The 14214-nt window shown below is 39.2% G+C and overlaps 2 protein-coding genes across 8 annotated transcripts in view; both read left to right on the forward strand.

Annotated features, from left to right (window-relative positions):
* Positions 1-10715, forward strand: part of GALNTL6 (polypeptide N-acetylgalactosaminyltransferase like 6) — a 436298-nt gene extending 425583 nt beyond the window's left edge. For 6 of the 7 annotated variants that reach the window (XM_064417705.1, XM_064417706.1, XM_064417710.1 and 3 more), the window contains one exon: positions 1423-10715. In XM_064417705.1, the coding sequence (XP_064273775.1) occupies positions 1423-1590 (168 nt within the window). In that variant the 3' untranslated portion in view covers positions 1591-10715. The remainder of the gene's footprint in view (positions 1-1422) is intronic. The other variant, XR_010361204.1, reaches the window with a different exon arrangement.
* Positions 10716-11104: 389 nt separating this feature from the next.
* The window catches only part of GALNT7 (polypeptide N-acetylgalactosaminyltransferase 7), a 91812-nt gene continuing 88702 nt past the window's right edge, over positions 11105-14214 (forward strand). Inside the window, exon 1 of the mRNA XM_064417703.1 lies at positions 11105-13833. The gene's annotated coding sequence lies outside the window, so the exon portion shown is untranslated. The remainder of the gene's footprint in view (positions 13834-14214) is intronic.

Here is a 14214-nt window from a genome sequence, read left to right on the forward strand (position 1 = left end):
CCTCTACTCATTTGGTTTGGTCTTGTCAGCTTTGATGGTATCCCTCTGAATTTCAGTCTGGTGGGGGCATGTGTGTTCATCCACTGCTTCTGGGGAAAGGCCAGTGCTGAAAGTAAAACAGTGTGAAAGGCAGGTGTAACACCTTGTCACCATCAACACCTTGTGCTCAGACAGAGCACAAGGTACTTTTGACTTGGTTCTTTATTGCATATATTAATTTTTTAAAAAGACATTGTACATTGTACTTTGCCATTTTTTCACAAACCACAAATCAGTGAATTTAGTCTTTCCTAAATTTAAAAAAAAAATCACTTAATTTTCAAAGTGGTTTTAAATTGTTGTCGTACTTTGTTGGTTTTTTTTTAATGCAGGATATTTTTAAAGAAAAGTTTCTATGATTGTTGCTCAGCACACAGAGTACTTGTGGCAGTTTTTAATCAATTGCAATTTGACAAGTAGATTTTTTTCCCTCTCACAAACTGGGCAACAGGCACATCCTGGATTAGTATTAAAATACCGTCAGGGCAATCATCGGCATGGAGGGGAAAAGCCTCAATGTGGTTTACCAAGAGTAATATGAAATTTATTTCAACAGATGCAGTATAGTCCCTGGAAATTTTCAAACCATCTAATGACTCCCACATCTGTCTTTCTCAAAACACTTGCCTACATCAACTAAGTATATTGAAACTACACAACTCACCACCTGCTTTCACAAAGATTCACATCAGGTTACTTACTATTCACTCCAGTTTTGTGAATTAAAATTAATAAAACCGATTATCATAAATATGCTTTTTTAAGCAACTTAATCCATGCTTGCCCTCACAAAATCCCCATATGGAGCTAAATCAGTGTTAGGATTTCCATCTTATTAGGAGAGAGAGCGTATTTCAGTGGTTGGTCTTAGCAAGGCCACAGGCATTGAATGGGATGAGAACATCAATCCTGTGTCCATCTGTCCACCACTTCAGTTAATAATTAATTTTTAACATCTTCACCAAGTTGAAGATTTTACAGCTCCCCCTGCCAAGAAACACAATCCTGTCAAGAGCAAGATTTCTCTACAAAAACCCCAAACAAATCCATTTTTCAGGTTCTGACATTCAAGCAAATACGTGGTATGCAAAGATATTAAAGTACATTCTATTTTTTCATTATATTATGTGGCTGTTAGTCAAAGACCAGATGATATCTCCCTCTTTCTTGAATCCCCATTTTCATAAAGGATAATAGCCCAAGGGAAGAAAATTCCATTCTCTACAGCTTTCTAATAATAGCTGTTGTTATTACACAAGGTTAGTGCACAGAGACCACAAAATCATTTCAAACAGGGCTCTTTTAATCTGAGTTCTGTAAAACTAGAACACTTCCAATGATTTGGCATTTGCTACTTAATTCTATTTTTTTTCATTCCTGTAGGACAGAACTTTGTTCCATCCGGTAAGCAGCAGCTGCATAGATTGCAACCCAGCTGAGAAGAAGATTTTCATGAACAGATGTGATCCTTTATCTGAAACTCAACAGTGGATTTTTGAACATATTAATATGACTGTTTTAGAAAAATTTAACAGCAAGGCCAGTTCCTAGAAGGAAAAAAATATTGAACACACATATTTACGTACAGACTGCAGACTACATTTTTGCCAGCATCTGGGTCAAAGGAGTCAGGAATTAAGTTTCCTAGATCCAGGAAATCTGTTCTGAGGATTAAGAAAATGCCACAGCAAGAGCCAGCAGGCTGTCCTTGTGGATATACAGTATCTGGAGGACTTGGCCCAGAGCCTCACCGGATGCTGCTGAGAACTTCAGGCTGAAAATTCCCTTGCTGGTCAAGGGAAAAACTTTGTTTAAAAACTGTTTAAAAGTACTCCAAGTTAATAAAGTAAAACAAAACTCTAGAGTTTCTCAGGTCAAATCCTGCTGTAGTGAGTAGCTCAGAACAGACGCTGTGATTTGGGATGGGTTTATGGTGTGCATGACGCCTACAGGAACCTGAAGAAATCCCAGGTTTTAGAATTAAACATGCTGGTAGAAGAATAATGATGTCCCAGCACTCCCTAGACAAGATATATGCTCTGTTGACATTCTCTTAATAAAAGGTTGGGTTAAGCAGGTTTAACCCTCAGAACTGCTGCAATTAATTTTAAATACCTCCCTTTTACATTCCATTCATTACCAAAATAGGAATGGTTGAAATCTTAGGGTCTAGAATTACACTGTAGTGAAGCATGAAATGAACTGTACGGTTTTTCCCTCACATTTTCCCCCTTCAGGAAAAATAAAGCAAAGCAATCAAGTTTCTATATATGATATATTTAGCAATTGTGATTCAAATCCCATTGTCACACAGGGTGACATTTTTTTTTAGTGACAAATATAATAGCAGCAGCTGCAGCATAATGGAAGCCTTGTGGACTATCTGTCTTTTTTAAAGGTAGAATCTTTACCAACATATAAATTAAAATTAAAATAGGCTGGGGAAAAAAATCAGGAGGAGAGTGGGAAATAATTGAATACTGCATGCTAAACTAGGTTATTAATACTGGTATGCTGCCATCACCTAAGAGCATGTTGACTCCTGCAGTGCAGCTTAAAAGATCTTGCAGTGCTCTTGACACAGAGTGGAAAGAAAAATTGACAGGAAATCAGTTGGGTGGTTTCAGAGTTTTTAAAATCTGTGATGGAAATCATGTGGACTTTCCACAGTGAGCAAGTGAATGGTATTGTGCATATCATGAGGGAGGAAACAAGAAGCGCAAATCACACATTACAATATTTTGGTACTTTAGGCACAAGCACCATTCAGGGTAACACAGACTTCTGTGACACTGAGGATTGTGATAGGTCCCTCAGACCTATCAAGCTCTTGGAGAGAGAGGCCTCTAAAACATTTTAGGAAGGGTGCCAATGGCACCCTCAGTTCATACTGATGTGTGAAACATGACTGATAACTTTGAGACTGTTCAAGGTAAGAGTGAGTATAAATTTATATCAAGTAAATATGTGGCTTTTGCTTGAAAGATGAATTTACAAATGAAAGCACCATAAATGCAGATAGATCACATCCTCTGTGCTGTAACTCCTTTCAGGTTCCAAAAATACCATTTGTAATTAAGTTGCTTATTTTGATTGCTGGCGAGGTGGCTGACTAACCAAAATACTGATGTGCAATCTACCATGTTTTAAGGGAGTGCAGTGACTGTGTTTTGTTTATTTCTCCTTAAGCTGTGCTTATGCACAAAGAGCATTGATTTCATCCAGAGGATGGTTCTAGTACCAGTGTGCTATTTTATGGCAACATCTTGTAGTTGCAGGTATATCAAAGTTTTAGGAGGGGCATGAGGTCCTGTAGCATTCAGGATGTGTGCACTTGGGAAATTGTGAAGTTTCCAATATATTGAGCAATTACTGCAAGTTATTGAAGAGATCTTTCAAATAATTTAAAGGGATGTGTCCACAGAGTTGTCATTTTATGATTTTAAAATAAGTGAGCTTGTTTAAGTATTGTTTAAATTTAATTTGAAGATATGGTGTGCTCAGGAACAGAAGAAGTAAGGTTCTGGTATGAGGATACCTCAGGTTTGTTTAGCTGTCAGTACACAGAACCAGCCTAGCCTCTGCAAACTCTCAGCTTTCCCAGATACAGTGCTTGCAGCATCATTTATTTGCAGCCTTATCATGAGGAAAGAGGGTTTGGGAAAAGAAGGAAATGGCTGCCTCAAATATAAAAGCAGCCCTCAAGCTGCTGATTGTAACTGGCCCCAAACTGTCAGCCCTGGAAGCAACACTGTATGCCCAAAATAGAGAGGCAAAGGAGGATTGCTAAACCAGAACAGATTGGTAGGGTTATATCGTTCAGTGTCTGACTGCACCTCAGTGGTCTGATTTTGAGATGTCTGATTTTGAGATGTCTGATGGGAACTGGGCTGCTCTTAGGGCAAAGAAAATCTATGCCGTATACAGCCCTCGTTGAGTCATATTGCACAGCACCTTACACTGCCAAAGGAAGCCTTCCACTTATTGTAGCTGATCACAAATTGTAAACTCTAGCAGTCTTTGTCAGAAAGCAGTCCATATGACGCTAGTCAGATGTTGTGGGGAAAGAGAACAGTCCTTGCACACAACTCCTTCAACAAAAGTTTTATTAATAATAAATGATCATCACTACCTTTCAGTTCAAGTCTGTCTTGGGTGTTCTCCAAAGGTTTCCACTGATAAAGAGTATTTTATTACTAATTTACCATTCAGAATTTCTTTAATTCTTCCCGCAACCATATCTTTTCCAGCCAATAAACTTATGAACAATTTGATAGGTTGGAGAGATGTATCTTCTGCTGATATTTCTCCAGGAGCATTTAACTCTGACTCATATTTTCAAAAGACTATGAAATTTCTTCACAGATTTTTTTTTTAATACCAGGTAGTTCTGAACATATTTTAAATGTAGTGCACAGGTGGAACTAAGTAATGTGGGTTCATCATTTCAGTGGAGCTATACCGATTTCCCCAGCTAATGACTTGCTTCAGTTTTTTTCAATTTATTATTTTATGGCTTTAATCAAGATGTCTGAAAATAAGATATTTGTATCTTTAAGAGAGTTCGTCAGCATCTACTCTAAATGTTTTCCATGTAAGGTTACCTGGCCTTTTATTTATGGCCAGCAAACTACTATAACTGGAGAGGGCAGCTGGAAAAACTGAAATAAACTCCAAGTGCAACTAAAACTCTAAAATAACATATCTTTTCCTGCATATTCCATAATATTCCAGAATCTAAGCTAAACTAAGGTAAGCTAAGAGGCATTGGGGGACAGGGCTCAAAGGAGAGAGGAGGAGCTGGGAAACAAGGCTTTTTATGTGTGGGAAGGTAGCCTTTTTACAGAGACATGACAAGATTTCACCTTCATTGGCCAGTCTTATTTGAGAAAAAAGGGATTGCTTTAGAACAAGTGTTTCTGCATCAGTATGGATATTTTAATGATATCATACATTATTCCTGACTGTGATCCATTTATGAATACACGGTCTCTAGCTGCTGAACTAAGTCTGCTTCATGATAAAGATAGACCAAGCTTGAAAGGAAGCTGACAAGCACTTAACAACCTTTGATTACTGGCAATTTACCCAGGCATCAATGTCTCCATTGACCTTAGTGAAATCTTATGCCGCATAGAAGAAACGTGTATAAATAGCTTGACCAAATTGATTAGATACGTGGCACTTCTGCAGGAATGCATGTTACCTTTGTTTAAAAAAAAGTCATAATCACAATTCATTTGCATTTTTACTGATAACTTCTGCAAGAGACTGAGTGAGGGAGACTTTTAGCCTACATGGATGGATTGGAGATGGAGCATTTTAGGAAGGCAGTACTGGCAAGCTTTCAGTGTGGCTGACACCAAGGGTGCATCCATTTGCTATTTAAAGAGCATCTGTAATGCTGATAACCCAGTGCATTTTAAGACAACACAGCGTGTGTGTTAAAAAACAGGAATATGATAATGGTTTTATTTTTCTTTTTTAATCCACAAGGGTTGTTAGGGAAATAATTTCAAAGCCCTTGAAAACAGCACAAGGTGATCAGGAGTAATGTTTTTATAGCTGATACTAGTATTATAATGTTCATTTACTCCTTTGTTAACCCTCTCCCACATATGTTCCATATTCTCTTAAAAAAAGCACAAGTATCCAAGAGTGCTTTTACATAACATTTTCAGGATCTTTCCCTTTCTGAAAGTTTTGAAAAGTCTTTAAAAATTAGGAAATGTAACCCAAATAGTAACATAAAAACCCAAAGAAAAATGTCTATTATGTCTAGTGTACCACGAGACTTTGCTAAATGTTTGCTAAGATAGTATCTTTCAACTGGAAAATTTTACATGAATAAGCAATAGAGTTATTAAATGTTTAGTGTAGTACTTTCTGTTTAAGATTTTTAATTTTAAAAATGTAGTGAATTTGTTTGGTTAGTTGCTGACAGGTGTTGTTTTTTTTTTAAACCACATGTAATACACAAATCTGTTCTTAGGTCTCTTGAAATATTTCTCTCCTCATATTTCCTTGTTATGATTCTGAATTATACTGGATTTATACACTGGATTTAAGAAAAGCCGAACATATGAAAAAGTCTCTAAAAGGTAAGAAGTATATGTAAAAACAAATACAAATGAGAAAGTTTAGCTAGAGGAATTCAGAGAAATGCATCACATTTCCAAAGCTTCAGCAGCATTCAGAAAATGCATTTGCTCTGTGCAGTTGTTTTCTGTTCTTTCAGTGTATCATTAATATCAATGGCACTACTCCTGGGGCAGGATTTCTGAAACTGATGTTACTAGCATTTGGACAGCATGGTGCCAGAGGAGAAAAAAAATCTAGGAAGAGCTTCTGAAAAAAATTGCATTCAAACATTGCAATAGTATGCCTTAAGATTTGCCTTGTTTCTAAGGTTTCTGTTATCTTAGTATTTTTTCTTTTTTACAGGACCTGCCAGTGCAGTAGGTGCTTCAGTGGGCTCTATGAAAACAATGCAGACAACAGGAGAGTAAAGAGGACACGGGTTAAAACAATAATAATTTGTGGTTACCTAAAGGTGTGTTTACCACAGCACTGTCCAGTAGATTAATTATACACAAAGGGAAATTTGTGTATTTTGTGCAGCCACTTTGATTGGTGCTTCAGGGAATAGATGAATGAGAAGGAGCCTTGCAAAGTGGGCCAGCAGAAAATCTTGTACTCAGTAAAAGATGTAGAAAATCTCAGAATGATCCATTTCAGAGAAGCAGATGGGTAAGATATTGCAATGTATATATAATGGACAGTGTACAGGATGTGAGGGGAGCTGCAGTGAGGCAAGTGTGGTGAGTGGTACTGTCTTAAAGGTACTAAGACATAGGAAAGGAAAACTTGGTCCTCATTAACCTTAGTCCTCATTAATCTTAGCAGGATCCCTAATGCTGTGAAAGTAGTAGTTGATTTAATTAAGTTAATCCTTGATCTCCCCACTAAATGACTCAACCTGGAAGGAACCACAGTCCAAGCAAATTTCTGCTGATCACTCTGGAGCATCTAATCAGCAAAAGATAGCACTAGGCACAGTTTAGTCAAAAACCACAACTGGCATCAGAACTAACACAATATTATCGACCCAAGAGATCTGTAGGCCTCTGGCATCCCTCTGTGAAAAAAAGATTTCACTTGCCTAAAGGAGTGATTGATGGTAATGATCCTAGATTAAGAAGATCAAGAATTGTGAGCTTTCAAGGAGGTGAAAGGCCAAATGGTGAGATTAGGAAATGGCAGTTTAATTGAGAAAGGAAGGAGGAAATAGGTGGTAAAAGGGAAAAAGTAGGAATCAGGTTTAATTCTGTATATGAAGGAAGTATGACCTACAAGGGTCAGCCACTGATAATTTTGGATACCTCTTCATAGCAGGGCTTGCATTTTTATTTCCATCACAAATATTCGGGAACTGAGAGGCAATCAAGCCCTTTTGCAAGGACCTAAATTTAGAATAAGGAGAACTGCCTAATCTGAAATGTATTGATTGTGAAATACATGATTATAACAGAGAAAAGCTTTGCTGGACCCTGAGTTTGTTCTGAGTTTTCCACTAAAGGTATGTGTGTGTGTTCCTGAGGCTACTTTCTATATAGTATGTAGAAGCAGAATATTATGGTCCACTTTTTTACCTCAGTTTAATATTTCTCTCTATCTCAGGCTTTTTTGAAAGAAGAAGAGTGTTTAGCTAAATTTTCCTAGGAAATGTCAACTTGGATCAGTGTGAAGTTGCTCTGCCTACTCCCTTTGCAGATCAAGATAACAAATGTTTCTCTTTGGACATTGCATACAGCTCTTAAAGAATGTTGTGGCTCTGCCTTCATGGCTCCTTGCAGCATTCACCTCTTTTATGTATTTCAGTTATTTTATGGATTTTTTTTTTCTATTTTGTTTTTCTTCCCTTCTGCTGACTTGCTATCTGCCAGAATCCTGGTCCTCTTTCTTCCCACCTTTCTGGTCTGTACCAAAGGTGTTTCTGCTGTTGCAGATCCCTTCCTCAAGATACGAGTGACTAAAGCTGCTTTGATCTTGACTTGGCAGAGCCTCAAGCCTTTCTGCCTCGGGGTTCCTGGCTTGTTCTAGCAGAGGGATGGGGAGGAGAAAGGCACCTGAGGAGAAGTTCTGTCGTATGGGCCAGTCTCACTACAGATTTTGTCCGTGGAAGAGTTATAGATCATAGCGCAGACAGACAAACATCTCTGAGGGAAAAGAAATAGCACTGGTGATCTACATTTCTCATCCATTTTCAAAATTCAGTGCTGCCCAGAGAGGAGAGTACGTAAGAGCAGGAAGCATCTTATTCAGTGGATATACTTTGTACAAATGTTTAGAAGCAGCTGAACTTCTTAACTTCAAGTTTTTAACTTTTGTTTATCTCTATTGAGCCAATATGGATACAAGAAACTGAACAGAATTTTTTTAAAGGGTTTTTTTTGTTGTTTTTTTGGGGTTTTTTAAGCCACCAAGGGGTTATAACAACTTTAACTGAAGTCATTATTCCAAATCTGAAGTGGATGTGTAATCTGTGATGAGTGCATGATACAGGTCAACCTCTAGTCAAGCTGCAGAGAGTCAGAGGGACTTTATTTACAAAAAGAGAGAGATTGTCCAGTGTGCAGCAACCTTTTGCTTACAGATGTACAGGACTCCAGTTTATTCCTCAGCAAGTCAGGAAAATCAATATCTATAATGATTCCCATTATCCAAGTAACAGTTGCAGTTACAGTAAAACATCACCTTTTCCTTCCTACCAGAAGAGAATCCTTTCACTGGTTTCCTCTATGTCTTTATGCACCACCAGGGTTTATTTGCAACCGGAACATATAGATTAAAGTTATACCCTGCCCTTTCATTAAACAAGTTCCTAGGAAACCAGAGTACCAGTGTATAGGCTGTACAAATGCACTGTCCAAAGGATTGTCAGCCAAGGAACGTGGGTTTCATACAAAAGAAAAATAAGACTCCCTAAATGGACATGATTGGTCCATGTGCTCTCACAGCCCAGAAAGTCAAACATGTCCTGGACTGTACCAAAAGCAGCATGAGCAGCAGGGCAAGGGAGGGGATTCTGCCCCTCTGCTCTGCTCTGGTGAGACCCCACCTGCAGTGCTGCATCCAGCCCTGGAGCCCCAGGAAGGACATGGACCTGTTGGAGCAAGCAAGTGCAGAGCAGGGTGACCAAGTTAATTAGAGGGATGGAACACCTCTCCTGTGAGGAAGGGCTGAGAGAATTTGGGTTGTCCAGCCTGGAAAAGAGAGAGCTAAATTCTTTACTGTGAGGATGGTGAGGTACTGGAATCGGTTGTCCAGAGAAGTTGTGGGTGCCCCATCCCTGAAAGTGTTGAAGGCCAGGTTGAATGGGACTTCAAACAACCTGGTCTAATGGAAGGTGTCCCTAACCACAGCAAGGGAGTTGGAATGAGATGATCTTTAAGGTCCCTTCCAACCCAAACCAATCTATGATTCTGTGATTCTAAAGCTTGTTTTCCTTAATTCCTGTTATATCAGACTCCAAATTGCAGCTACTGCTCTACATCAAAACATATCATGGTAATCTACACCTGGAAGGATAGTGATGCATCGGGCCTCTGCTGCCAGTTTTTCATACAAATCTGCAGCATGGCTATATAAACCTTTCCTTTGTTCTGCACAGTTGTTATCCTGACAAGGGGTACATTCCTTCCAACTTTGGCCTGGCCAGCAGTTTTCCACCTCAAACTCTGCTGGTTGATATTGCCCAGCTCTCCAGGTAATGTGGTTCATTGCACATCTCAACATCTCACAGCAGTCCAGTCCACACACACACACACACACACACACACACACACACACGTGGTCCCTTCTGGGCCTGTGAGATGCTTCCACTTACCACCCAGTTTTTCTGATGGTCAGAGTGTTTTCCAGGCATCTCTGTGAATAAACACACTTTCCTGCAGGTATCCTGCAAAATATCCATTTCTCTCACTTTTCTGAGAGTCTGGAATTACAGCCTTCACTTGCTGTTAAACAACATTCAGGACAAAACATTTCCTGGCAATTCAACTATTTTAAACTATATATAAAGGGCCAAGAAGAACTGGAGACAACTTTGTGTAACCCCTGACCAATGTCCCCGTAGACAAGACAGACATGAGCTGGACTGATAGGCAGCTATAGTAGAGATCAATCAAAAGTAAGATGGAGTTGTCTAATTTTCTGTGAAACAAGGTCAAAATATTTGGTTATTGTGATTTAGGAAATATAGCTCTCTAAAAAATGGGGGAAATATTTTCAGATGTGTGCATTTGAAGTATTATATAATAGACTACAATTAGTAATATATACATTATAATAAGTAAAATGAAAACATACACTTCTGTGCTGACTAGTCTGAGATAGTTGGCTTAGATGTTATTAAACAACAGCTGTAGAAACTGACCAACTTATGCATTAAAATAATGTTTTCAAGACATGCTTAAAGGATTTATAGAGAGCACATGCCTGTAAATTTCTGGACTGTAACTGAGAAGCTGAACTATGGAATAAAAATTGTACACCTGTCCTATTTTATATTTGGATGTATTACATTACAGGATACAAAGTAAAAGATTGCTGAACAGCAGTTTCAAAAAATGACCATGATCTGAATGAATAAATACCTCTCAGAAGCTACAGCATAAATTTTTCAGTTTGTTGTACATCTGCTGCTGCTAAAATAAGCTGCTGTGTCGGGTGGGTGAAGAGCTGGACAAACCCAACCAGCTGCAGGGCTGCCCAGGGACACATTGCTGCTCCCATTCCTGCAATTCTGGCCATGCCAACCGTGTAATATCAACAGAAAGAGAAAATAGAGTCACCTCCTTTAACAAAGAGCATTATTAGCTCTGGCAATACTGTAAATCATGTCTTGAATGGCCACCTAAATAAGAGAAATAAACAAGTGAGGACAAAACCGTTGTATACACATAATTGTCCTCAAGTGACAAGTAAGGAAGCATTGAAAAAGTTTTTGAGGACTTGATTCCAGTAAAAAGTAATCTAAGTCAAGATTTATTTGTCCCACTTCCACACCAGCAAAAAAAAAATACAAAGCAACAACAAAAAAATCCCTAGAAATTCCCAGCACTACTAGTCCTTGTACCTACTACTGATAAGACATAAAATACATCATCTTCATAAAGAGGAATAACTGCAAAAGTTTGAGTCATATAGAACAGTATTAGTCAATCATCTTCAAAGACTAAAGAAGAAAGAGTTGATTACTACATATTATTTATCTTTAAAGGAATTATCTTTCTTTTTTTTTTTTTTTTAATTTGCATCTCTTTAAGTCCTATAACTTAATTTTACACATACCCATACACTTCAGTTCTTCGGTGCTGTGCATCTATCCTAAAATCTTCTAATTAAAAATCATCCATTAAAAGCATCCCTGACATCTACTGTATATGGCAGAGTTGTGGTAGGATTTATGTGGACACAATCTAATTTTTATTTGTTTCTGAGGAAGCAGTTAAAGTGAACATTGCTTCCAAAGACCTCTGAACATCAAAACTAGCAAAACTAAGAGAACTATAAGCATTCATTGAAAATGTGACTCCTCCTTCTCTAGAGAGCTTAAAAGATACTGTAGTCAGATGCAAACTGAAGACAGCCCAATCAGGGGAAAAAATTGTGATTTCCTACCTAACCTTTCCACTTAAACTGTTTGGAATTAATTCCTTACAGGCAGTTCTATTGAACAAACCTTAGTAAATATCTTCCCACTGAAACAGTGATTATAACAACAAAACAAATTGTAAGTCAGGGGTCTTTGACAAATAACAAAAACTTCTATCAAGTCCCTAAAGAGACCGAAGTCATTAACATTAACAGGCACGACCCTTGGCAAGAGAACAACTAGGAACAAAGAAGAATTATTACTAAGAGAACAATAAAGTGGTTTAGATACATCAAGATCAATTAGGCATTAGTTTTAATATAGCCTAAAGTTAAAAGCTGTAAAACAACAGATAATTTTCCCATTTGCATCATTTAAAGTTCACAGCCCAAGGAAAATAGCATGTATAAAGAAACCAGAAAGCCTTGTGTGAATTGTGTGTCAATTATCTAATTACCTTTGATAATACCAGGTGCAAACCTTCAAGAAAAAAGCTTTAAAGAGCTCTTGCAGGTATGGGTGTATTAGGAGAGTAATAAGACTTGTTGTAGGGAGAAGAGAAAGGAGGAGGAGCTGCATCTTGTATTGAAATGAATGTCCTCTCCCTGGTTGCAAGAATGTGAGAGACAAGAGTTACACAATAGTTACTGGAGCATGTTTATCAACTCCAAATGCAGTTTCTCTGCTTGGGAAGAGAGACAGGGAGACTGGGTTAGTTTCTACTTTGACTCTAACTTCCAGGCTGAGATACTGCCATATATTCCTGCTAGTCAAGGAGAGAATCCAAGCCTAGCTCCTTCCTGACCTCCTTCCTTCCTGTGCAATGTCTGTGGATGGGGAAGAGTGAGAGCACTTCGGGATCCTGCTGCCTGGGCAGCTCCTTGCAGAGGTAGCAGGGCTTTCTGACCGAGGAGGTCAGCAACAAGATCTCAGCCTACAGACACAGCTCCACCTTAGGGCTTGCATCAGGCAGCTGGCCTTGAACTCCCATCAGGAAAAGCCTGTGCACCACCAGCCTGGGCAGTAGCTCTGAGCATTAGCTGCTCAGTGGTGGTGCTTACATCCCTGCTTCTCTGACTGGTAATTCCCTGCACCAGTTGGAGGAGTGTTGACTGTCTGCATGATGGGAATTGCTTTGAGGTCTGGACGACATGCTGCCCCAGCCAGGTGGGAAGGAGATGTGTCTGCACTCCTGGTCAGCACCAGTATCTGCCCTCTGGTTTTTGAAGGGAAATTGTAGTGACTTCTTCAGCTGGAAGCCTTGGTGAGTAGATGCAGAAGAGGATGTCTGGTGGCATATTTGTACTTGGATGATTGCTGTAATTAGCTTTTTTTTTTTCTTTTAAGATGAGGGGGAAAAACACAGGGGTTTTTAAGTGTTTTTTTCTTCTGCCTAAGTGATTCTCAAGTGACATTCACCACTGTTTTAATTAAACATGCCTCCTGATTTAAAATTGATAAGCTTCTACTTCAAGGAAATGCCAGGGTAAACTTTTATTTTGGCAGGGGGAAGCAAAACTGGTAAGTAGAAGGATAGTGTCTCCTAACAGACAGAGAAGTGGGAAGAGTTCAGAAAGTGCAGCCGGGGGGACTAACGCCCACAGTAGCACCTGCAAACTAATCCCTCACAGCCCTTTGCCACAGAGGTTGGCTCTGTAGCAACTGCCTGAACTAGAGGAGAATATGTGCTCTTTGTCTGGATTACTTGGTTATTGTCATCTCCTCAGTGCTTCCAGAGCTGCAATGGAGAGCAGGAAACCAGTCATCATTGGCACTCCCCTGAAGTGCCTCCTTAGGCCACCCCACATGCTTCAGGTGACCCAGGAGGGTCCATGCAGACACCACCAGCACAGGAGACTGCAATCAGGGGCAGGAACTGCCAGCTCCTCATCAATCTCACATAGCAACAGACCATGTCAAAGATTTATATAAAGCCTTTATAAGTACATGCTTGAGGTTGGGGTTTTTTCAGCTGTTTCACTTTCTTGTTTGTACCTCCTCCTTAGTGACCAGCTGAGCCTTCTCCATGTTCGTGACAAGAAACCTGTGTTTGTGGCTCTTTCAGAAGGTATGACCCCAACTCCTCAAGGCCTGGGACACACAACTGACATGAGACCACACCAACCAAAAATCAGGTCAGTGATTAAACTTCTTGATATTGGCAAGTCAAGTGTTAGTATCAGAAGGGAGCTCGTGAGTTCATTTGCAGTTGTAGACCAGAGAGCAAGAACTGTCAATTTAACCCTCTGAGATTGCAGCTTTTGGGAGGGGAAGGTGGGGAGGCACAGCTTTTCTGTTAATAAATGTTTATGTTGGTTTAGGAGCTCCCACATCCCAATTTCCAGTGAATGAAAAGCAACAGCAATAAATATCATGTCCTGTGTGCCAGCTACCTTTAGTATAGGGACTATTGCTGAACTTCTGTTCCATGGGAAAAAACCTTTCTCTTGCATTAGATTCACCTGACTCATTACTGAGATAATTTTCAGCTAGCTTACACCTAAAGACTGGACCTG

The sequence above is a fragment of the Passer domesticus genome, chromosome 4 (genome assembly GCF_036417665.1).
Source record: "Passer domesticus isolate bPasDom1 chromosome 4, bPasDom1.hap1, whole genome shotgun sequence".
Classification (NCBI taxonomy): Eukaryota; Metazoa; Chordata; class Aves; order Passeriformes; family Passeridae; genus Passer; species Passer domesticus.